We start from the raw sequence: 22,415 nt of genomic DNA, 5'->3' as shown, positions 1-22,415 counted from the left end.
CCATGTGAGTAAGACGTTTTAAAATATGGTCTTTTGCGTTTTGTATCTGATTTTCTAGGAAATTAATACTCTATATGACGATTTGAGTTCTGTTGCATTATTAAAGTACGCCCCCTAAAGGTTGATGGTGGAATAACGAGAGTTATTTGGTTTTGTTTTTTTATAGGTCAAGTAAACAAAAGTAAGCAATGGAGAAAGGAAGTTGCATGGTTATAAAAACAACACATTATTTTTAACCAATACTTTTCAGAATGGCTTTTGAGGTTGCAGGTCCAATAGGATTTATTATAATTATTTTTATAAATGGCTAAATATTCCATGAGACGCTGAGTCTACGAACGAATTTGTGTTCCAAATCTGTTTTAAAATTGTTATTTAGGTTAAACGTTGTTGACAGATTGGCGGCGGTATTAAAGAAATTTGGAATGGGGGTGGAATAAACAAGTGTTACAAGACGTTAATTGGTAATACTAGTTTTAACCAACTTGCGCCGTAGAGGATGCTCTTACTTTGGAAAAGCTTAACCGGAAACGGTATTGTTGGTACCGCTAAATTGACGCCGAGAAACGTCCGCTCGTGTCTCGTTAGTTCCGCCTCCCGCTGCCTCCCCGACAAATTTCGGCTGTTCCCGTCGCGGAGCGTCGTTCGAGTGGCGGAGGAGGAAAAGGAAAAGAAAGGGGCAGAGTGGCCGCACTGGAAGGTGTCTTTAAAAAAAGAAAAACAACTGAAAGTAAACGACATTTTGTTTAAGACAGCCTCCAGCGGACAGCGCCAGTGCCCCGACTCGGCAGCTTTGACGTCTCCGGTGAGGCCCGAAGAGAGCTGGTTTAAGGTGTAAACAGTTGTGACATTGCGCCGTGAGCCGCCGAGCCGAGGGAAAGGTCTCCTCCCAGTGTGTTGCCGGAATCCTTTCGATTTGAGTGAACGGAGACGCGGCTGTTCGTTGACCCCCGCCAGGTAGGACCGCCAGATGTGGGGAACCTGTCGCGTTATCCGCGGGCGCGTCGCGCTTCGGCGTGAAGCAACAGTTGGTCTCGCTCGGAAGCAGATTTGCTGTCATTGCTGCCACCTTCCACCGCCTTTATCAATGCAGGGCGACGTTCGACTGGTTTCCATGTGTCGCCCCGGCAACCGCATAATCACAGATTGTTGCCCGCGGAGTGTGCGTGTTATTCAACAGGTTTTAGGGCTCAAGGTTTGCTCCGCTCGGTGCTTTCTGGGCCTCCAGCTCTGATTATTCCTCACAGGCCCCACCTACTGTGTTGGCCACCAAATGAGTTCTTTTGGTTATTATCAGAGCACTTTTCTAGGTCCACACGCCAGCCACTTCCTTCGCATCATCCGGCTGTGGTGGGTGACCTGCAGAGATGGCTGAAGTGGAGGCCCTGATGGGGAAACGGCCGAGGCGTTTACACGGAGCATCAACAGCTCTTTTGATGTCTCCTGGCCATTAGAGACAGAAAACAAACCGGCCATTGATAAGGCCAACTCATTAGTACCCCATTCACCGCCATCAAAGCCTCCTCTCAACGCCCATCAACGTGAGCGGCTCGCGCCGCACACCGAGGAGCCGAGGATCGCTCACTTCCTGCCTTCGCCCTGTCGATGGGGGGGGGTTGGGGTTGGGTCATTGTGGGTTTTGTTGTGGTGGAGGGGACAGCTTTACAGCGCCAGCCAAGAGAATCTGAGTCAATGTGACAATAGCCACAGCTGGGGCAAAGCCCAGCGGAGGGTGGGCATTTATCTGTGCCTCCATTAGGATGAGATGGAGCTGACCAAACGGCCTTTTGCAGTTCCTCGGAGGACCTTTAACCCCAGGCCTCCACGTGTCCAAGAATATTTGATCTAAGTTCAGCCTGGGCCGGCTGACGGGTTTTAAGAAGACGTGTAAATGGATATGCGGCGGGAGGAAGGGGCTCGGCGATGGCGATGGTATCTGTGTCGCGTTAACGGATTAGCTTTTGCTCCTCTCCACATTTCGAGGGCCGCGGAGACGATCTGAATCCCCTTTCTTTCCCCTTCGTGAGTTGGTGCTTGTGGAACAATGGAGGAACTGTTGGGATCATGTGGGAAGTCGCACATGCGGCTGGAACCAATGCTGTAATACTTCATCGCCTAACCGGCGGCTCTGGAAGCGGCGTGCGTTTTCTGTGACGCAGAATGCAGCCTGACTCGATCGGCCGCTCTCTTGACGTCCTCTTGGAGGAAGCGCGGCGGCGCAGGCCCGCTCACGTGGATCTTCCCCCACGTCTCAGGGTTCTGAACCCACGTGTCGGTGTTGGGATCCAGCCCGTGCGTAATCCTGAGGGATGGAGTCCCTCATTGACGTCTGGATCAGCCACATTTGAGATAGTTTGGAGGCCTCATTTATTCAAATATCCAGCGTTGCTTTGGATGTAATCAGGGTTTGTTGAGTTTTTTTGGGCAAACGAGTCTGAGGTTAGCGCCACCAACTAGCCGACATCACTTTCCCCCCCTTTTTAGATTAGTGGTATGTGTGTAAACGCACAGGAAATGTGTGTGAACAGTCACAAGAGTGAGCGTCCGGTGGTTTACTTGAGCTTCACCCTCCCCAGGAGCAGATGTACTGGGAGGAATGGTGCGACTGTGGATAGACGGTCACACCCATGTGTTGGTTTGGCTGCACAGTCACTTGCTTTTGTGAAATTCCAAGCGTTGCCCGACGTTTTCCCGCAGGCCGCACCGGCAACGATGCAGCCGCAAGGCAGAAACATTTATCCCGTGAAAGAGGCATCGCTTCATTTTTGAGTTATCATCCAGAAATGTTTTAACTGGGGGTCAAAGGTCAGAGCAGAAGGTCTGCGGGGGCAGACGCAGCATGGAAAGTAAAGAATATGCGACCAGGAAGCGCACACACACACAAACACACACACACACACACACACACACACACACACACACACACACGCACACTAATCAGTTCACCATCAGACTCGGACACATTAGCAGGAAGCGTTGTCATAGCAACCGTGTCGTTAAACTCTTCATTTTTGATTTTTCTGATTCTGGTTTGCTGCCGTCAATAAAAAGTTAACTTGATTAAAAAATAACTGTCAACCATCAACAGTTGCTTTTTTTTTAAAAAACTGTTGTACCGACCAATCAGGAACTGAGATCCGGTGATACAAAATTCCATAAATACTGATAACTTTAGTGTAATTATAATGATAGTGTACAGTAAACCCCACTATAATAAAGATAAATGTTCCGTGAACAGGATTTAAATATGCTGATGAAAGCAGCAACTGCAACCTTCATATTGCAACTGCAACCTTCATATTGCCCCAGAAAGAAGACAGAAAGCGGCGTTTCCATCCAAGCAATCATTTATCACCACAACTTCCTGCTCAGACTGCAACTAAACGCCCCGCACGACCAGAATTAAAGCCATTTAGCTGTTGCAAATAAATGTAGTTTGGTAAAAACAGTCAACATCAAAGGCCAAAGTCTCCTCTGCAGGTAATTAGCTCCGTACAACATTTCACTGTTTCCTAAATGACCATTTATTGGAAAATGACTGACTTAAAGAATAATTATTCACAAGCCGAGTGGAGACTTTCCCCTTTCAAACTCTCCAGAATGTCACAAAAGAGTTATTTTCTCTTCCTTTTTAGATGGAAGTTGTGATGCGTTCACCGGCTTTTGTTGAGAAATAACTCCCCGTCAAGCGTGACATGCCGTGAAGGCACTGGCACTGACCCCAGGTCACGTTTGTCTCTTTTATTTCCACTATCTGAATTTGTGAAATTTCAAGACCTTCTGATAGGGAGGGTGTTTGACTGCTGCCTCGATGTGGCTGCTCAGATCAACTGGAAGTGTATTTATTGTAAACACAGCAGACTTCTGTACTGGCTACAGTAGTGATCAGAGCTCTTTTTCTCTGGATATCGCTGTGCTGGCGAGGGAGACGGCGTTATTTATAGATGAGAAGCGATGAAGAGTCTCTTCAGGCCCATTGTCATCTTCAAACCGTCACACCCAGAGCCTCCACGTCATCCACCTGCTGTTCAGCCTAATGTTACAACAGATGGAGAGGGGGAGAGAAGAAGTCATTCTGCCTTATGTCTCAACCGTTGTCATCAAACGATGTGCTAGAATTGAGAAAATAGAGACAGAAACACGTCTTTCGTGACGCCGCGCACGCTGTCCGCTGCAGTACCACCTTTCGGCCACACGGTGGGGCGCTCGGACTGCACTCTGCCCTCCTTGAAAGGTGTCACATGACCCCAGTTACGGTTGTAAATCTATACTCACGTGTTTACAGTAGTTTCGGTACCCACATATGTGATACTGAGCTTAGAGTTCAGGGTACGTTTGAATAACGTACCCACATTTATCAAACTGTCAGCTCGTTTAAATATACTATTGTACAAAACTTGGCCTGTCCTCATATAGTGTGGTAGCAAAGATGAAGCCCATCTTTGTGTGGAACAGACGTTTTGTGCTTTGTTGTGCCTCTGCAGCACCTGGGATGAGAGCCATTTCACAGTTATTTGTAATGTCAGACGACTCGGATAACGTGCTTTTGTGTGTGTGTGTGTGGTGTGTGTGTGTGTGTGTACACCGCTGCAGATCATGTCTCTGTCCGAGTTTGAGTTTGTCAGGTCTCTATAGCAACCAGCTGAGCACACAGAGTGGCGTTAACAAAGAAGAGCAGATGGAGTTCACCTGTGTTACAGTCCGTTACAGAGATCAATAATTAAGATAAATAATAACATAATGACTTGTGTTCTTTGGAGCGCATCGTTATGGTAATTAAACATAATTTGAGTTCTTCTAAATTCTTCGTGCATATTCCTCCTTGCTACTGTTGCACCCCTCCCTAAATGATCACACGAGATTCTGCCGCCCTTTTGTTTTATCTAGTTCTTTCATTTTCAAAGCTGTGCAATAAAAGCCCTGCGTGCAATTGCTAGCGTTGATGCCGCATTAACGAGAACATGCTCTGATTATTATTGGATGTGTCTGGAGCTAAATCCTAACGTTAAAGCTGCTCTAACCATCTTTTCTGCTGCCTTTTCTTGTGTAGTCAAAGCTGTCCCGGTACTGGGTGATGCATTTGTCTGGTTGAACTGGATGTAGTGCTCTGAATTACTCCCACCTTCTGTAAGGCACACCTTTTCTTCCTGTAAGAACCCAAACTGTGCTTACTTAATTTCCAAAGACAGACGCCCAAATATGGGCACATCCTGTCTGTTAGAGGTACCGCCGATGGCAGCAGACTCTCTGTCAGACAGGTAAAGAAAGGTAAAGGTGTTCCACCTTTGCAAAGCGTGCACGTTAAATGAATAAGTAAATGAATGCTATGTGATATAGTGGGATCTGTTTGCACACGTGTGTGTGTGCGTGTGCGTGTGTGTGTGTGTGTGTGAAAGGAGGCTGCAAAATCTGTCACTCTGATTAATTCTTTCATTTCTTTAAAGCTTTTTATAAGTCTGCAGGGAATTCTGCTGTCATTCCAGACAAAGGACTGTGTGTGTGCATGTGCGTGTGCGTGTGTGTGTGTGTGAGAGACTTTTGAGACTGAAGAGGAGCTCAGCACCTGTGGCTCGCTGGAGTTTAACAGGCGGGAGCTGCACCTCTTTCTCTGCAGCCCTTAAACCGCCGGGGCCCCACAGTTTTTTGTCCCGGCCCCACACTGAGTTTCTGTGTCTGATCCAGGTGTCGGGGCGGCGCACAATCGCTGCCTGTCTGCTCGTTTTGTCGCCTCGGCGTCTGTCCGCCCCCTCAAATCAGGCAGGAGTCATGTAAAGCCTTCCTCTGCTCTTGTGCAAGGCAGAGCGGCGTCTCACTTTGGCGGCCCCCTCCGTGCACGTTGACAAACATCCAGTGTTCGCTCCCCGGTTATCTGATTAGGTGGAACTGTTTTTGTTTTTTTTCCTTGCGAGCAATCGGCCTCAGAATCTGCTCTGCCAACATTTCTCAGCGGTGCCATTTTTAGAAAAAAAAAAAGAAAAAGATTTGATCTGTCTGCACACAGCGTCTGACCCCAGAACGGTCGGGTTGGGCACGGTGGGGGCATGACACACAACGCCCGTGACGTGGTAGCTTACCGTCACTCTGACTAAGCACGTTCCCTTAAAGAGTTAAAAAAAAAAAAGAAGCCGTGACTTGTATGAATGAAACCGTTTCTGACCTCAGTCAACATAATTGTTGCGCGCAAACAGGAAGTCAAGGGAGACCCGGGGGGGGGGGGACGTGGTTTTTTTCATAGGCATTCAGGGTGGGCTGCAGAGGAAGTGGCCTCAGCCTGACCCACCGGTGGAGAAGACTTCCTCCACCCGACGTGTCTTTGAAACTGCAGATGAGCGAGTGATAGCCCAGTGGCAGTAGTAAGATGGAGGAGCGCCCCCCCCCCCCCCCCCAAAATAAAAGCAACAATGCTTTGAATATTATCAGCATGATCGCTGTTTCCAGTGTCGCCACATCAACATCACGCTTGATCTTAACTTTGTTTGTCCAGGATTTTGAATCAGATAATTTCCCTCTTGTGTCTGTCTCTGGTTCAGAGGAATCACTGTTTATCACTGCCCCCCCCCACCCCCCCCTTTTTTTGGTGCATTTGCACGTCAGCATGACTCGGTGTTCGGGAGCTCATTTGGACGGGTTTGGGTCTTTGAATGCATCGAGAGAAACGGCCGGCTTCTGCCGCGAGGACACCTGCCTCACGAAAGGAGACGTCCCCGCAGGCTCGGCTCACGCCGCCTCACCGTCGCCACGGTGGCGTCAGGTTACAATTATCTTGCAAACGCTTTAGCTTCTGAGTGTCCTGAAAGTTCCAGAAATATGTCCCTGCGTTTTGACTGACAACAGTTGTTTGGTTATAAATTAGTTTCACTCGTCCTCTTGTTTTCACGCTCCTTTATTTATTTATTGTGGCCTTCAACCCCGTCCTAAATTGCCGTTATAAAGTCGGTCACCTGCTTGCTAGCTGCAGCACAGTCCCTGCTTGACTCCACTGTGTCCCCGTGAGGGTGAACCTGATGCAAAAGTGCAGATCTTTCTGAAACTCTTCCGGTTTTAAGACCCCAGCCTTGTGTTAAATGTGCATTGTTCATGGTTTTTTGCATTTTTCCATCTGAAACCCACGTGTTCCTGTTCCCCAGAGGACGATTAACCGCACATACTTCTTGTCTAAACGGCCATGTGAAGTAATCTCATGCCTGTCATTCCTGTCCGTGTTTGTTCAGGAACGTCTGTTTCGCTCCGAGATAGTTCCTGTTCTTAATGCAGTCGGCGTCTCCGATAAAGGCAGACAAGACGCAGTCGTCCAGTCATCACTTCTCAGCGTGCAGCCCCGCAGACGCAGTGAAAACAGGAATCTGAACACACTTTTCTTTGTGAACAGAGCAGGACCCAGCTAACATGCCGGTGCTTCGTTGAACAAGAATGCACGTTAGAGAGGTGACACGGGAGCAAGAAAAACTGCCAGTGAGAAAAAGGACCCCTCAATTGTCCCACCCTGCCAGCCGTTTGACCTCTGACCCCAGAGGGCAGTTTGCAGACAAGAGAATTTCACCCTCAGCGACACGCTGGAGTAATAACAGCGTCTCAGATATCCTGACTGACGAGCCACAGGAGTTGCACGGCGTTGCCAATAAAAATGAAATTAGCTGTTTAATTACCATGCTAATTACAATTAGCAGTTATTAGCGGACCCGTCCCCCGGCAGGCATGTGGAGGACGTTAGCGCCGCTCCCACGTGCTGTTTAATGTTGTCGGCAGGGTTCGGGAAAGCTGGAGAACAAGGTGGGGCCTCCTGATTGGCCCGATATGGGGACGCTTGTACTCCAAGAATGATAGTTTTATTAGCCCACGTGAAAATGCAAATATAGCATAATGAGGATTTTCCAGTGCACAAACACGGATGTCTGAGTCACACACGGGCCCGGCTGACTAATCCCATTTCCTCTTTACTTGAAGAACAATCTTCTTTTTATGACCTCTGTCGTTTTCTAACGAAGCGTCTGACGTCGGAGCCTCTATCACTTATTCCGTACGCGCGCGCTGACACGCCGTTCCACCTTCCTCACAGCAGCAACGGGCCTGCGTCTGACCCCGCGCACGGGTGGAGGCTGGAAAGACTGAATACCTTTGTTTATTGTTCCGTACAGGCAGGGCAGCGAGAGATGGAGATCCATTGTGCGGCATCTCCCTGCCGGCGTCATGAATAGCGCCTTTCAGGGGCGAGGAGGGCCGAGACGAAAGGCGACGCACTCACAGTAGCTTTAAGTTTGACGGCCCAGGCTGTCTCCAGCCGCACTTTTCTTGGCACGTGACCAATTGCAACACGCACGCAGCTGCGGCGCTCGTGTTCTGGAGCTGAAGTCCCTCTTTCACGCCGCCTCTTATCGCTCCCTCAGGTTCAGCCACAAACGCGTCTTGTTCTGGCCACTCCTTCCCTGCCCGCAGCCCTTTCCAGCAGGCTCCGGTTGGCCGCCATAGCCTTTCTTTTGTGCATTTTTTTTCCCCTTTTTTACAACAATGCTGTTTGTTTGTGCTGGGTGGAGCCGAGCGACGCTGCCTGGCAGCCTCCCGGCCCGGGCCGGCCCGTGTTTCCTGCATGGCGACCTCCGTGCGTCTGCAGTGACGTCCGATTGCTATTATCTGCCATTGGCCTCTGTTTGTTTTGAGCTGATAATGAGCTATTACTGCGGAACTAGTGGCTCACAGACACCTTGGACTTAAAACTCCTGTTCATCCAGACAGTGTGGTGACTCTCTCCAGAGGCTGAGCAGATTTGAGTCCACCCCCCCCCCCCCCCCCCCCGCCCCGTCCCCGTTCAGCCACAAGCAGCCCTGACCATTGATGGTTATTTTTAGCGCGTGCTTTAGCCACTAATGATAGTCAGCTGACCTCTTTGTCTGTATCCGTGGCGATCCCAGACATTGCACGCGTGCGTGAAGCGTAGACGTGTGTCAGATGATGTGTCAGCGCTTATTCAGCGTCATGAAAGCGCTCGCCATCGCCACCGGACCTTCCCGTGGAAGGAATGCGAGGCGCTGCGTCCTCAGGAGAGACGCGTCACCCTTTGTCTTCAGTTACTCTCTGTTTTCTCTGTGTGTTGCTTTGAAATGAACCATCTTCAGTCTGTTATTGATTCCTAAGCTTCAATTTTCACCCACTCCGGCTAATTTATTTGCAGGATTATGTAATCTTGGATGTAGCTTTTAGGCCACCAGACATTTCTAACATTAATACTGCATGCGTGGTAAATGTTTACTTACTGTTTAATTGAATAACTGGTCTGGTAGAGAAAGTGAAACTGGTGATCTGGCTCTCAAAGCGCCTCCCTCTGCACCTCCTGCAGGTATCATTAGACCTCACTCTACACTTACACCAGTGTCCCCATACCATTAAAGCCACAGCTGCACCCACATTTAGGATTACACAGCTCATCATTTATCATCCGCTACAATCGGAGCAGACTTTTTTAAACGTCCGACTCAGCAGATGAGTCCCAGAATCCATTTGCGCTTCCTCCGCATCGTGACTGTCCATGAGTGTTCAACCGCAATTTGGAGTTAGATTCAAGAAAAAGGGTTTTATTAGGGGGAAGTGCGGTGCTGAGCTAGCGTTCTGCATCAGCGCTGGCTGCATCGGGGTGTCTGGGTTGCAGAGCCCGTCTGATTTCTCGCTAATTCCGAATCTTTGCGTGCCAGAGCATTTCTCGTCCTCCAGGTTTTCACCATTATCTCTCCCTGACACATCTGTTCCAGCTGCTGCATGTGCAGTTTAGCACGATCGTGCAGTCTTGTTCTAAGTGTCACGTCTAAGGACACAGATTAGCCTACAGATGAGCCTGCGTGGCTCCGTATCTCAGGGAGGCACTCGTCTATCTCCTCACCGGCTTTTTATTTCACATCCAACCGATAGCTCGGGCTGATTCTGTTCAGTCCAGCACAGCTTGTCAGGCCTCTCCAATCTGTGCTGGGAACAAGGCCTCCTTCTCTGTTTAAACAGGAATGAGTCTGGAGTAATTACACTCATATTTGGGATTTAGAAATCCTGCAGGAATGAGTCCAGTCAAGTCTTCTGTCTAGACACAGCGCGACTGGAACAGTCTGCTTTTTTTTCCACCTTTTTTTTTTAGAACCAGGAAAGCCAGAGAACCTGCAGGGTAATTAACTAAAAACACAGCGTTGACTCTAATCAAGATCGTCCTGCAGTTAGTTTTTCCCTGCAAGTGCTCGGATCGTAAAGTCGACCGTCCACAGCCCGTAGGCCGGCCCGCCGGCGGGGCCGAGGTTTCCCGGTATTTTCCTGGGCTGTGTTTGCAGTGGGTGTTGAGGGTGGAGGCCTGTCAGTTGTTCTTATCTCAGCAGCCAAAGCTGCAGCTGCTGGGTGGTGCTGAGTCCTTTTTGCATGAATGATGACTGGAAAGCAGCATTTTTGCACAGATACACACAGACACTCCTACACACGCACGTTTTCCCAGCAGCGTTTCGTCATTTTCCCAGGAAGGGGTCACATGCACACCAGGGCCTCGCCTCAAGCTGGAGTTTCCTGGGAAGCCTGCGTTGGGAATCAAAATGACCTTGGAGCCTCCTCTGCTGCCAGAATCTCACTCGTGTGTCTTTAGAATCGTTTTGACGTCCGTCCTGTTGAGCCTGCAACGTTCCCTCCGTCACACATTTACACTGAATTCCTCGGCTGGTCAAGACTCTCTGTCGTTTCCCCTTCAGTCGTGCGTCTCCTGCTCCACAGTCTTTTGTTTCGTGTTGATTTGCAACCATTGAACTCGTCACTGCCCCCTGCAGGCCAGCTCAGCCCGCCTGGAACCGGCGTTCCCCTGTGATCTTTTTACGAACGCCGTTAAACGCTGGGAACCGAGCGCACCACTAACGGCACTTTTTGTGCAGATGCAGACATTCCGCTCGTCAGACGTTTCGGGGGCCGCGCCGTTCCCGGGTTCACACGAGCTGTGGCGCCTTATCTCTGCCATGCTCTGTGGTTTCTGTTTGCCCTGGTAAACAAAATCATGGTGATCCTTTTCGGCGTCTGCACGGGCTGCCAAAGGAGGCCCAGCCCTTCGGCCTCCTTTATTTTTTCCGGTGGGAAAGTAGTGACGTCACCCTGGTGGTTCTCACGGAGCGCGCGAGGCCTCGCCGTTGCCTCCCCGCCTCGCCGTTTGTGTCTCGCTCAGCACGATCCCACCATTGCTCGCCAGCGGGGCCGATGACTGAATATCACTCCCTGTGCATAAGTGAGAACAGGCGGCCGTGGCGTCGCCGCGATCCGGAGAGCGCTGTGCTGCAGAGTCAGGTGTTTGAGCCTGTAACAGGAGACAGCTCCTTCATTCAGCTGAGAAAGTGCTGACCTGCAGAAGCCTGCTATTTGTTTTTCCTGCAGACTGAAACTACTTGTGGAGGAGGGGGGAGTGCACGGAAGAGGTGTTTTTTTGTGCACTAGGGGATAACAGCCAATATATTGGCTTGTGGTCGCAGGCTTTGAACTGCGTCTTGTTGAAAGCGGCAGACGTCTGTCTAGACTACAACCATCGCCTTTCCACAATTCCCTCCTCGGCTGCTAATAACGTCAGACAGACGCCAGCGGATCGCCGTCGCGGCAATAAAGTTTTCATTTTGATCTCGTAGCGAGAGTCAGTCGTGTTTGGAAACAAGGTGCAGAATTCCCGGCGGTGCGCGGGCTCCGCTCTGAGCCCCTCGCAGACGTGGCATCCGCTGTATTTACGCAGGCTGGCGAGCGCGCCGCTCTGCAGCGTGCTGCCCAAGAGCCGCCAATATTTGTGGCCTTCCCAAGAACATCCATGTTTATTCAACACGTCGGGACCTAGCGCAGCTCTTGTGGTCTGCATAGCTGCTGCCTGCAGTCACACACGTGCACAGGCAGCAACCAAGTGTGCAACCGACTGTAAATTGGTTGCACCTAGTTAAAATCTTTAGGCGTGACAAGGTGGGTATTCTATAGCGACCTTTGGGCACTTATGGTGAGTCTGAAGGGCAGCCAAGAACATTAGAACTTGCAGAATGCCCCAGTTTATTTAAAGAAAGGCCTCTGATGCAGTGCAGGGACCACACATGCTGGAAGTCAGACAGCAGCGACTCTTCTTTGAGCCATCATCAGTACATTTAAGAGTTTTCATTGGGTCTGAGCGAGGTTTTTCATCTCTGAGTGTTGGTGTTTAAGCTTCTGAGTCATAAAGGCGCCCTGTTCACGCCACTTTGAACGCCGTCCTAACGAGCCACACGTGTGCGGGTGGATTTTGAAGCGTGGGGGGAGGGGGGGGGGCTGCACTGTAAGTAGGTGGTCCTTGTTGGTCTGTACGTGTGTGTATGTTGTAAATGGGATGGGGGGGTCTCTTTCTGATCTTCGGAGGTGGGGCCCATATACTGTATGTCCGTGGTGGTGCTTAATGCCACACACAGTGGTGCCATCCTGGAGAGCTGCCGTCAGACTGGGGCTGCTGGTAGGTGCTGCCCCCCCTTCAGAGCTCTCATGCTTTCACCAAGGTGACTCAGTTCAGGTGAATTTTCTTATCAGCAAGTGGTGGAAAGAGAGAGAGAGTGGCCCCTTCTTCCCTCCTACAGGCTTGACTTGGAGTCCATAGTAGCTGACCTGATACCTACGCACCTGGATAATTGGTTGGAAAACATCAGTTTTAATATCTCAAACAGAATTGGAGCTTAGAAGCATAGTGGGTTTTGTCGTGCACCATCATTGTTAATGGAATGTTGCAGGAAAAGCACCGAGCTAGTCTAACCACTGCCAATCTTACCTGTCCAACAACAACCAGGCAAACAGCATAGCTCTTCATCTCCACCCTCTTCACTGCAGGGTTCATTACACAATTACTGTACATCAATTTAGTGGAAGCAAAACAGAATAAAGCTGACTTCTGAGCAGCTACTCTGGCGATAACCACACCTCCACAAGAGGAATCCCATTTATCCTGCACGCCGTGTTCTGCCTAATGCTAGCAGACTAGCATTGTTGCTAGCACGCCTCACAGTCTGCAGGTTGCAACGTTTCCCTCATGAAGCGGAACTCCACCTTAACATTTCTGCTTCCCAGTTCCCCGAAGCCGGTGTATTTACCGGGTGTTGTGGCGGAGCTGCTTTGAGTATTTCCTATTCTGTGTAAGAACAGTGTTTTGTGCGGTATTCGAGGGACAGTTCTGCTTTTGTGGCTGCACACGTAAACCCGGCGTTGCAACAGCTTCGCTATGCTGATTTCCAGTCAGCCAGAGACGCAACAGCCCAATGACTGATCTCGTCGTTAGATTAAGTTGAAGTGATCCTCGGTTCAGGATTGGAAAACATGTCCGGTAGACTTTGAACGGGACTTGTAAAATGATAGGTTCCTGTAAGCGGCGTGTGTGACATCATTTCCAGTAAAGGCATTCATGACTTCCTGGAGTGGTGTTTGCCTCGGATGAAGAATTTCCCGAGCGGTTTATTGTAGAACCGGTCACGTGAAGCTCCTCCCGACCTGCGTTGGTACGTCTGAAGAGTTCCAGACTGCAGGAATAAGCGGCCTCACTCATCACGCCTGTTTTTCACTGTTCGCCTTAATGACTCAGTGGACATGCGTTCTGTCCTCAAACATGACGTTTGGAGCGATGGGGCGCCACCCTTTCATGTCCCACCCTCATGTTGCCGGGACTCTTCCAGCCATCCTTGGCTGTGCTTCCTCTGGAGTCATTACTCACTTTTTAATCAGACATTCCCAGCAGAAGGCACAAAGTGGAATTTTTCTGTCCTCATTTCCCTTTTTTGTCTTTATTCCTTCCTCCCTCTTTGTTCCCGAGACAAAAGTAAAATAGAGCCCCGAGGCCGCTACACCTGGGGGCCGATTCTGCTGCAGACAATACACAGAGCAACACCAGTAATTCACTGGAAGAGCTGGGAAGTTTTAATGGTTGCATCAACTGCACAGATCTCCCCCCCCCCCCCCCCCCTCGGTGTGCTTAAAAGTTTTCCCTTCAACGTTTCTTCATAACCTTGAGAAACCAGAGCTTCCTTTAACCCACCTCGAAAACCCAAGTGTGCCACAAGACCTGCGTGCGCGCGTTGCAAAAGAAATGCAAAAAGGAAACGCGTGTCGGTTGGTCTGAGAAGAAACAGGCAGACAAAGGGAAGTAAAATCAGCCGGGAGAGACGGTGGAGCCGGAGGGCCCCCCCACACACACACACACACACACACACACACACACCACACACACACACACACCGGCTGAAGGATAGGTCCAGGCTTGTTCTCATCCAGCCTGTCAATGATTAACAGGAAGCTGTGGTGCTCCCACACACCAGCCCCCCCCCCCCCCCACATGCTGCCCACTCCCAAACCTTTAGGATTCTATAGCTTTCTGTGTACATACAGATATGTGAAGGGTGCCGGGTCATTGTTGGACTGTCCACACTGGAACAATGTTGCAGCAGCGGCGGCCATTGTTCCCTCTAGAAGCTTGCAAAAGAGCCCAAATGTACCGCCGCAGCGTGCGTTTGCTCATTTTTACAGGAAGTATTGAGAATGCCTTTTCGAGTCTTACGCCCGACACGGAACATCCTGGTAGAAAACCGGTGTCACCATTTCCTGCAGCAATCACCTGAAGTTTCTACCTGTCCTCAAACACCTCTGAGCTCTGCCAAAGCCGGCGTCCTGGGGACTTTCCCGCTCGGTGACCTCACTCCGATGGCTTTTCTCTGACCTATTTCCCCACATTCCATAACAAAGCCTTGTTGTATTCTGTTATTTAACCACCTTTTCCATTTCCGCCTCCGGCAGTGTCGGTTTCGCCGCCATGTCTTCGAAGGCTCACAGCTCCAACAACATCAACCACGCCCGGCGGACGGTGCAGCAGCTGAGAATAGAGGCGAGCATCGAGAGGATAAAGGTGAGGATGCGCGGCGGCGCTCGCGCACGTTCCCCCCCGCCGCCCTCTTTAGTCAACACTAACGTGCGGTGAGTCAGCGGTATCGCCTCCCCTGCGTACGTGTCACCGAAGCAGATTTTGATCCCGCCGTGACATTCCTGCCTTTGATCAACGCCCACGTGCGCTGGAAACCGCCCGGAACGCACCGATGATGGACGGAAACAGCCTGATTAGTCACCTCAGGGTCGGCGAGTGGCGCTAACGTCCGTCTGTGTCTCCGCAGGTGTCCAAGGCCTCCGCTGACCTTATGAACTACTGCAGCGAACACGCCAGGAACGACCCCCTGCTCATGGGCATCCCGGCCTCAGACAATCCCTTCAAGGACAAAAAACCCTGCACTATATTGTAGTGAACGCCACTTAGCCTTTAAACGTTGTTTTTCCTATTCATGTTGCTGTACTCTTTCCCTTTTTCGTGCGGTGGAGGGGGGTGGGTGGGGGATGGTAGCCTTACCATGCGTCCGCCTGTCCCGTTAACCAGTCGGTCACCATTTTGTTTTGCAGAAGAAAGCTTAGCATTAAGAGCAAAGGAAGCCCCGTTAGCCTGCGCGACTCTCTGAAACCCCCTGGCAGTGCTCTGACCTCTGACCCCTAACGTCCACATCCAAGCAGCCGGAACCTCTGAGATTTCATGGGTAGCCGCGGCTCCTCTCACGTTCTTTTACGTGATCCCGGGATTCTGACGTGGTTTTCGGCGGCTCCTTGACGTCGGGGTCTGAGGTGGAGGTCAGGCGGTGCTGTTTCTGTATATCTGGTACAGTTCAGATGCTCTACGACCTTTAACCCTTTCCTGCTGGGTACGATCCCCACGCTACTGCCTCGTCTTCAGCAGAGTTAAAGGTCCGGTGGGTAGGATTTTTAACCGTCTATTGGAGGAAATCTAAACAGAAGTGGCGCTTATCCGAATACCAATCTCAAGTATGATTAAGGACTAAGTATTGCTCCGAGTCCACCTCCATAGTGTTGCTCTGCACCTTTTTACAGCACACCTGAGCATGAAGTGTTAATATTTGTTAATATTACTTCACAGATTCTGCAGTATTCAAACTGTAATTTCAGGGCTGGAAGTATTCGTGCCCTCTGCATTCCCTCCACTAGGTGCCACTAAATCCTACACGCAGGACCTGTAATGAGCCTTGAGATGTTTTCAGGTTGTGATCACATGACCCCCAGCGCTGTGATGTACAGTACACTTGAGAATATTTGTGCGTAGGACAACACTGTGTTAACGAGGAAGCTGGGACCAAACCAGTCAGGCGATACCGGCTCTCAAAAATCCCAACAATGAAACTATTTTTAGTCTTTCCTTTTTTCCTGAGTGTTACGCAATACTGTGAGCCTTTTTCCTTTTCTCTAAGACCACGCTAGTGTGCACGTTTGTCCGACCCTGGGTACGGTATCCAGCGCAAAGGTTAATCTGGATTAACGACACCTTTAAATGTCCTTTCTTTCCTCTTTTTTTCATGTGTGTGTTGAGGGTCTCTAATCCAACATGTTGCTTCATGTTGCCCCTTTTTCCAGGGGGTTTGTTAAATGGCAAAAGTAACAAAGAAATTGAATCAATAGCATCAATGGAGAAGATTCGTTCACTCTGAAGCCTTACTTATGTTTGCCTTGTCTCCTGACACCTCCCGATGGTTCAGTTTGAAGGCTTTTACTTGTGGGATGGTGGAAGGGATTTGTATTAATGTGCCATGTCTTGATAGTCTTTGGTCACTGGGAGAACTGGTGTTTAATGGTCTTTCACTTACCTGGTGCTCTCTCCGCTTCACAGCCGTTTCGGCACCGGCGCTTTCCCCAAAGGTACTTTCAGGTCAGGATCCAGCTGTTTTTCTCATTCCCAGTAGTCCTCTTGCAATAAAACCACTGCAGTTCAGATCGCCACTGCCACGTCAGCCAATCCGGAACGGGCTTCTCGTACGAATGATACCTGTCAGAATCTGAGTTTTGATAAATGTCTTTATTAATATACCAACCTTTGTATGAAGACCTAACAATGATTAATAAAGTGAAGCATTCCTGCTGCTCCTGTCATTCACTTCTTTGAACTTTGATGGTTTAAACGGCGGAGGGATACACCCACGCCCTATCTGGGGCCTACTTCCTCTCATTAGTGGTGTATTTATGTCTCAGTCATGGCAGGCGAGACCTCCGGCCTCTCGTCGCGGCTGTCAGAATCCAGCAAGTACAAATATAGAAACCCTGATTTCCGCTCCTGGAGAGCCGGGTATTTCGGGAACTCGTCTGCCGAGTCCCAGACTCTGTTTTGCTTCTCTGTTGGTGGCCGTTCGGGACTCTGACCAGCTGCCGGATAAACGACCGGTGCGAAGTTCTCACACTTCCACAAAAGGACAATCACACGGGAATGAGGCTCGTTGTTAGCTATCAAACCGACGAGAGAAGCAAAGAGCAGTTCCTGCACATCATTCCCACCTTTTTATTCACATGAAAGGAAAATGGCTGCGGCTTCCCTGGCAGATCAAAGCCATGCGCCGGAGCTTTACAGAGACATTTCTAAGCACGGACGACGCGCATGGATGTGGTAATCCTGGTCGAGCAGCATCGTGGGAAGCGGGCGAAAACCCATCCCGGCAGTTACAGTGTCAGGGTGTTGGAATGTGCTGATGTGGGGGAGAGGAAGAGGAGGGGGGGGGGGGCGGTGATGATGGTGGGCTGAGGGTGGGGGCCGGCAGACCAGACTGCAGTAGCATATTTGGGCCTTTGATACCCTGAGCCTGTAGATTATTACTGTCACACTGAGGTAGTGTACTGAAATATTTGCTATTTATGGAGTTGCACTGGCGCTCGCAGACAAACGGCGTTTCTGCCCCTGCAGAGCGCCGTCTGTGGCCCCCGCTCCCCTCCCAGCGCCGCACACTTCAACGCTAGCGCCAGTTGCATTCTTTGTTTCACCCAAAGAATACTAAAATTTCACAATGATGTTTTAGTCCTACTTTTCCATGTGGATGTTTCTTATATTTAGCTGTTAGCTTGAGATTATTTTGATTAGGCTCCAGCAAACGGGGCACTAGCCCACATTTCTTACCTGCTGTTACTAGGCCAAATGTAAGCCCCGCCCCTCAGCTACGTCAGCGCAGGGCTGTAAACCTTCGCGTTTAATCACATGGCCTCTCTTCTATTTTAGGTTTTGTCATCTGACGTGTTGACCTTTGCCCCAGCATTAGCATCTGCGTTAGCGTTAGTGAGACTTGGGCTGATTACGAGCCTGAACGTTGACCGGCAGTCAGAAGTGTGCAGCGTTCTCCCTTTTTAGGAATGCTGCGCAGAAAAGCCAATAGGTCATTCCTCCTCCCCCACCCCCCCCCCCCCCCCCCCCCGATCTTAAAATAACCTTTTCCCGGGATCTCAGCGGTTACTTCATTCAGCGTCCCACCCTGACTGTCACACGCCAGATAACCTTTCACACAGTACCTGCTCCCACCGACAGGACAGGGTAGTTGTTTTTTTTTGGGGGGGGGGAGCGGGTGGCACTTTTGTACAGTTTCCTGCAACACCGGTTTCAAATGTTTTCCTCCAAACCCTCCGTGAATTTCAAAGCTCTATTTGACATTTCAAAGTGGAGGAAATGAAAAGCAAATTCCATCTTTTCTCAGAATTCTAGCGGTAGGGGGAGCACGTCCCCCCCCCCCCCATTCCATGCAATCTTAAGCGTCACATGACTTCCCTGCGTGTGACTCTCTTGTGCAACTCATGCTCTGACCTTGTCCTTCTCTGTTCTTGTGATCATGACTGCGCGCTTTCTCCGGGAATCGCCCGCCTTACATCAGCCTGGTGACATCACCGGCATCCAACCCCGGCCAGATCACCTGTTTGTGTATGTGTGCGTGCACGCGTGCGCGCATGTGTGGAAAAGGAGAGGGGTTGGGGAGTGCAAGGAGCAGCTCAGTGGTTTGCACAACAGATTGCATGCCAGTGTCCCATTTGGGAAAAAATTCCATGCAACTGCAGTCATGTGACTTCCTCCGAGTTGCGCCACGTCTCCCGGAGCCTCGGCCGACCTGTTGAGCTGCCGCTTCTTTTTTTGGCCGAGGAGATAAAAACCGGTGTCGAAAACGCCAAGTTGACTGTGCACCAAATGAGGGAGGATTGGTGAAAAGGCGTCCTGTGTGGATGAATGAGCACGTTCCTGCTGACAGAGGCAGATCGGGAGAGCTCAGGATTATTGTTCCCTGCAGCTCAGAGATGCTCCGAGGCCACAGAGGCCAACGCGACCCCTGTGATCCGCACGTGACTCCTCTTTTTACAACCGCAGCTGCTAAAGGTCAGAAAGCAGCTCGGCTTGGCTAAAATTTCCAGAAAATCACAACAGGCGTGTGCCGGCTCCCACGGAAAAAAACCACTTTTTCTCTTTATTGACACCAATACGTATGTGTTCAGATTTGCAAAGAGTTAATATATAAAAAGGAAACATAAATACAATTAAATATAGTTCGAAAATAACTTAAATTGTAACAAATGAATGATTTCACTTGTGGCAATAGGAAACAATAATACAGAGTGTCTTCGCTGGACGTGCAGCCCTTCCCTTTTTGGCTCCTTCCTGACAACAGCAACGTCAACATCAACAGTGGAAATCGAACGTGTGAAATTGCGTAAAAGGTCCAGTGTTTGAACGAGTGCTCCGCGCCGCCGTTTCACGGTTCCTCGGCGCCTCGCAGATGTCCCGCCACGCATACATGATACCGTCCTTCTGTACAGTGTCCGCCGTCACATGAAAAAGCACACGCATGCTTCGGTTTAATTCCCGCCCGGCGCCTCGCCGTCGTTTCTCAGCCGCCGAGGCCGACGGACGCAACTCCAAAACGCTTCTGCCCAAAGTGGAAATCCATCCCTTGGAGACATTTTTTGGTTTTCTTCATTTAAATTCATCCCGCAGTAGACAGCTTTTTTTTTTTTTTATATCCCTTTCTCCCCAACTTTTTCTTGCCTCATCAACATTTCGGAACACTTTGGAATTTGGTCTCTGGATGGTAATGTGTCCATCAGGGTTCACACCACTCTTGTGCAGGTTCTCGAGTCCTCTCGCAGGTTTTGGGCGTTCGGGTTCATCGTTCGGGCAGGTTGATGATCGGCACCCACTGATCCATGCAGCGGCTCTCTCTGCAGAACCGGTTCACCTTGCTCAAAGCGGGATCCTTCCACAACGTAGAATGTGGACTCTATAAAACACACAGACAAAAAACCCCATCATTTTTGTGCACACCTTTATCATCTAAATGGTATTCCATGACGCCATGTTACTGTTTGTATGCAAATAGAAGGCACGGTGCTCTACTGGCATTCCAGAGAAGTCATGGAAGGGAGGAGCTGCATGCATGTTTACTGAAAGCTCAAGTACAAGCACCAGCAGGTTCGTCCATCCTCACTCACATGCACACAATTGAAGAATCGTGTGTATAAACATCTTAAACGCCTCACTCAGGTATTAAAATACACCCTAAATAAGATGCTTACCGTGACCAGGACACAGTGCAGGTCCATAGGTTCTCCCCCACTCTGTTTTCCACTTCCTCCGCCAAGTATTTCTGCCAGGCGCCGGGTGTTGTTGACTCTCAGGATGTTGATGTCATTCTCACAGCAGAAGGCCTGGATGAGGGTAAAGTGGATCTGCAGGGCCACATCCTGGACATCTTCATCATCGGTGGCCAGGATGCACAGAACCACATTATCAGGGTCCCTGAAAGGAGAATAAAATAGGAGATCAGCATTACAGTCATATGATGCATATGTGAACACTTTAAGTGTAAATGGAATCGGGCGAGAAAGCTCGTAAAACTGCAACTGTGATGATAAATGGTATAAACTTACACGTTGAGCGATTTTGCAGCCTCATAAACTCCGACTGTGATGCAGCCCTGAGGTAAGGCTGACGTGAGGACTTCTTCCAAAGCTTTCGCCACTGAATCCATTCTGCAAAACGAAGACAAGGCCAAACTTTGAGGACTAAATAAAAGGACTTGATCCCGTCGCATCTCGGCTAACTGCGGCCGAACTGTGAGGTAAACCACCCGAATCACGACCACCCCGCAAAAACACAACGCGTGAACGCTGTTTTGCGGTGTAAAACACTTGCGACAGCTGTGCAGTAGTGAAGGAAGGCGTCGAAGACGACTTTATTTAGTATAACGTACATTTTTACCACTTTTATCATGTAGCGCCGCGTTAGCTAACCCTGTAACGGAGAGCGTCTCGCGACCCTGCAACAGCAATGCTAGCAGATTAAACCTGTTTTAGCCTCGATTCCAGGTATAACCTTCCTCACTATTGCTAAAATTATACACCAAAGCGTGTCTAATTAACACTTTTTTGCTGCGTGCACCGTAGCTGCACACTATATACTTATGTGCGCAACCCTAGCAGAGTGAATTCGATATTGGATGCGCCTTTCCTTAGACAACAGCAAATAAAACGTCGTGAAAAGTTACCTTTCTTGAGAATAATCCCCATTTAGTTCCTCAAATGTCATGTTGTACATAAATTCCAAGTCCACTTTAGAGCAACAAACACAAATATATCGCGGTGTCTTCTCGACTTGACGCGGAGCTCATCTACAGACCACTATGCCGCAACTGTCAGATAAATCTGGTAACTTCACAGAAAAGGTGCCGGAGACAAAGCGAGCCGGGCCGGTATTTGCATAGAGGCGATCATTGGTCCTATGCTAAGTTTTCGGGTGTGTTCTAACATGGGGTTGGACAGAACCAGCAACAGGCGTTCCTGCCCTCCCCAGGTCGGTTTCAACAGCGACCACAGCCACCTACTGGTTCGATATATCTCAATACGATAGTAAAGCGACATACCATGCTACGTTTTCAAAAATAAAAATAAAGAAAAACTGCACAGAGCTAAAACGTCGATTTAACTTTACATCACTTATTACACAGAGAAGGCGACAACTTAGATTAGGTTACACGAAATGTGGTTTTGCAGCTACAAAAAGAAAAAGCTTAACGTCCCACTACAAGGTAACCAAACTTTTATAAATCTGGAAATTAAATAAATACATAAATGGAAATATTACTCGCTGCAGATGTTCATTGCTGCCGGACCGGCCCCGGACAGACCTCAGTACACTGCATGGCAACGGGACGCTCGAAGCTGCAATCTGATTGGTCCGCTGGACATCGTGACGTATCAGGAAGTTTTGACACAGCGCGCGAGATACAGTGGACTGGCGCGAGGCTGGTTTGAATACACGCGGAACCGCTCTCCCGGTAGCGGAACAAACAAACAAACAAGCAAATGTCCAAACTTATGGACAATTCACAAATAGGGGACCGCGCATCCAGTGCAAAAATACTGTAATGATTGTGTTTAAGAAGTACATCTAAACATGTATTTTCACGTTTTATATGCATACATATATTTGCAAGGTAGAGCAATTTTAAAGACTGTATAGTCAAAATGCTTTAAGGTGGGCGAAGGCGAACCATTTGTGGCCTGTTTTATTTAAATGTAAAACACAAAATTAATCGGAA

At 49.5% G+C, this 22,415-nt stretch overlaps 2 protein-coding genes across 3 annotated transcripts; one reads left to right on the top strand and one right to left on the bottom strand.

The window, feature by feature from the left end:
• The first annotated feature begins 584 nt into the window (after positions 1 to 584).
• On the top strand, positions 585 to 16,941 carry gng12a (guanine nucleotide binding protein (G protein), gamma 12a). 2 transcript variants are annotated; one of them, XM_057056444.1, is made up of 3 exons: positions 585 to 805; positions 14,770 to 14,878; positions 15,141 to 16,941. In XM_057056444.1, exons 2-3 carry the CDS (start codon positions 14,786 to 14,788, stop codon positions 15,264 to 15,266), a joined length of 219 nt encoding a protein of 72 aa, XP_056912424.1. In that variant the 5' UTR covers positions 585 to 805; positions 14,770 to 14,785; the 3' UTR covers positions 15,267 to 16,941. The 2 variants fall into 2 exon arrangements, with proteins under 2 accessions (XP_056912424.1, XP_056912423.1); XM_057056443.1 differs by having other exon boundaries at positions 586 to 957.
• A 2,310-nt stretch (positions 16,942 to 19,251) lies between these two features.
• gadd45aa (growth arrest and DNA-damage-inducible, alpha, a) lies at positions 19,252 to 21,591 on the bottom strand. Its single transcript, XM_057057221.1, has 4 exons — positions 21,363 to 21,591; positions 20,746 to 20,847; positions 20,392 to 20,614; positions 19,252 to 20,096 (listed from the first exon to the last, which is right to left on the bottom strand). Exons 1-4 carry the CDS (start codon positions 21,410 to 21,412, stop codon positions 19,983 to 19,985), a joined length of 489 nt encoding a protein of 162 aa, XP_056913201.1. The 5' UTR covers positions 21,413 to 21,591; the 3' UTR covers positions 19,252 to 19,982.
• Between the last annotated feature and the right edge of the window lie 824 nt (positions 21,592 to 22,415).

Source organism: Takifugu flavidus, chromosome 15, assembly GCF_003711565.1.
Source record: "Takifugu flavidus isolate HTHZ2018 chromosome 15, ASM371156v2, whole genome shotgun sequence".
NCBI lineage: Eukaryota > Metazoa > Chordata > Actinopteri > Tetraodontiformes > Tetraodontidae > Takifugu > Takifugu flavidus.
The sequence above is the reverse complement of the archived record's forward strand: the minus strand, read 5'-3'. Positions and strand labels throughout refer to the sequence as shown.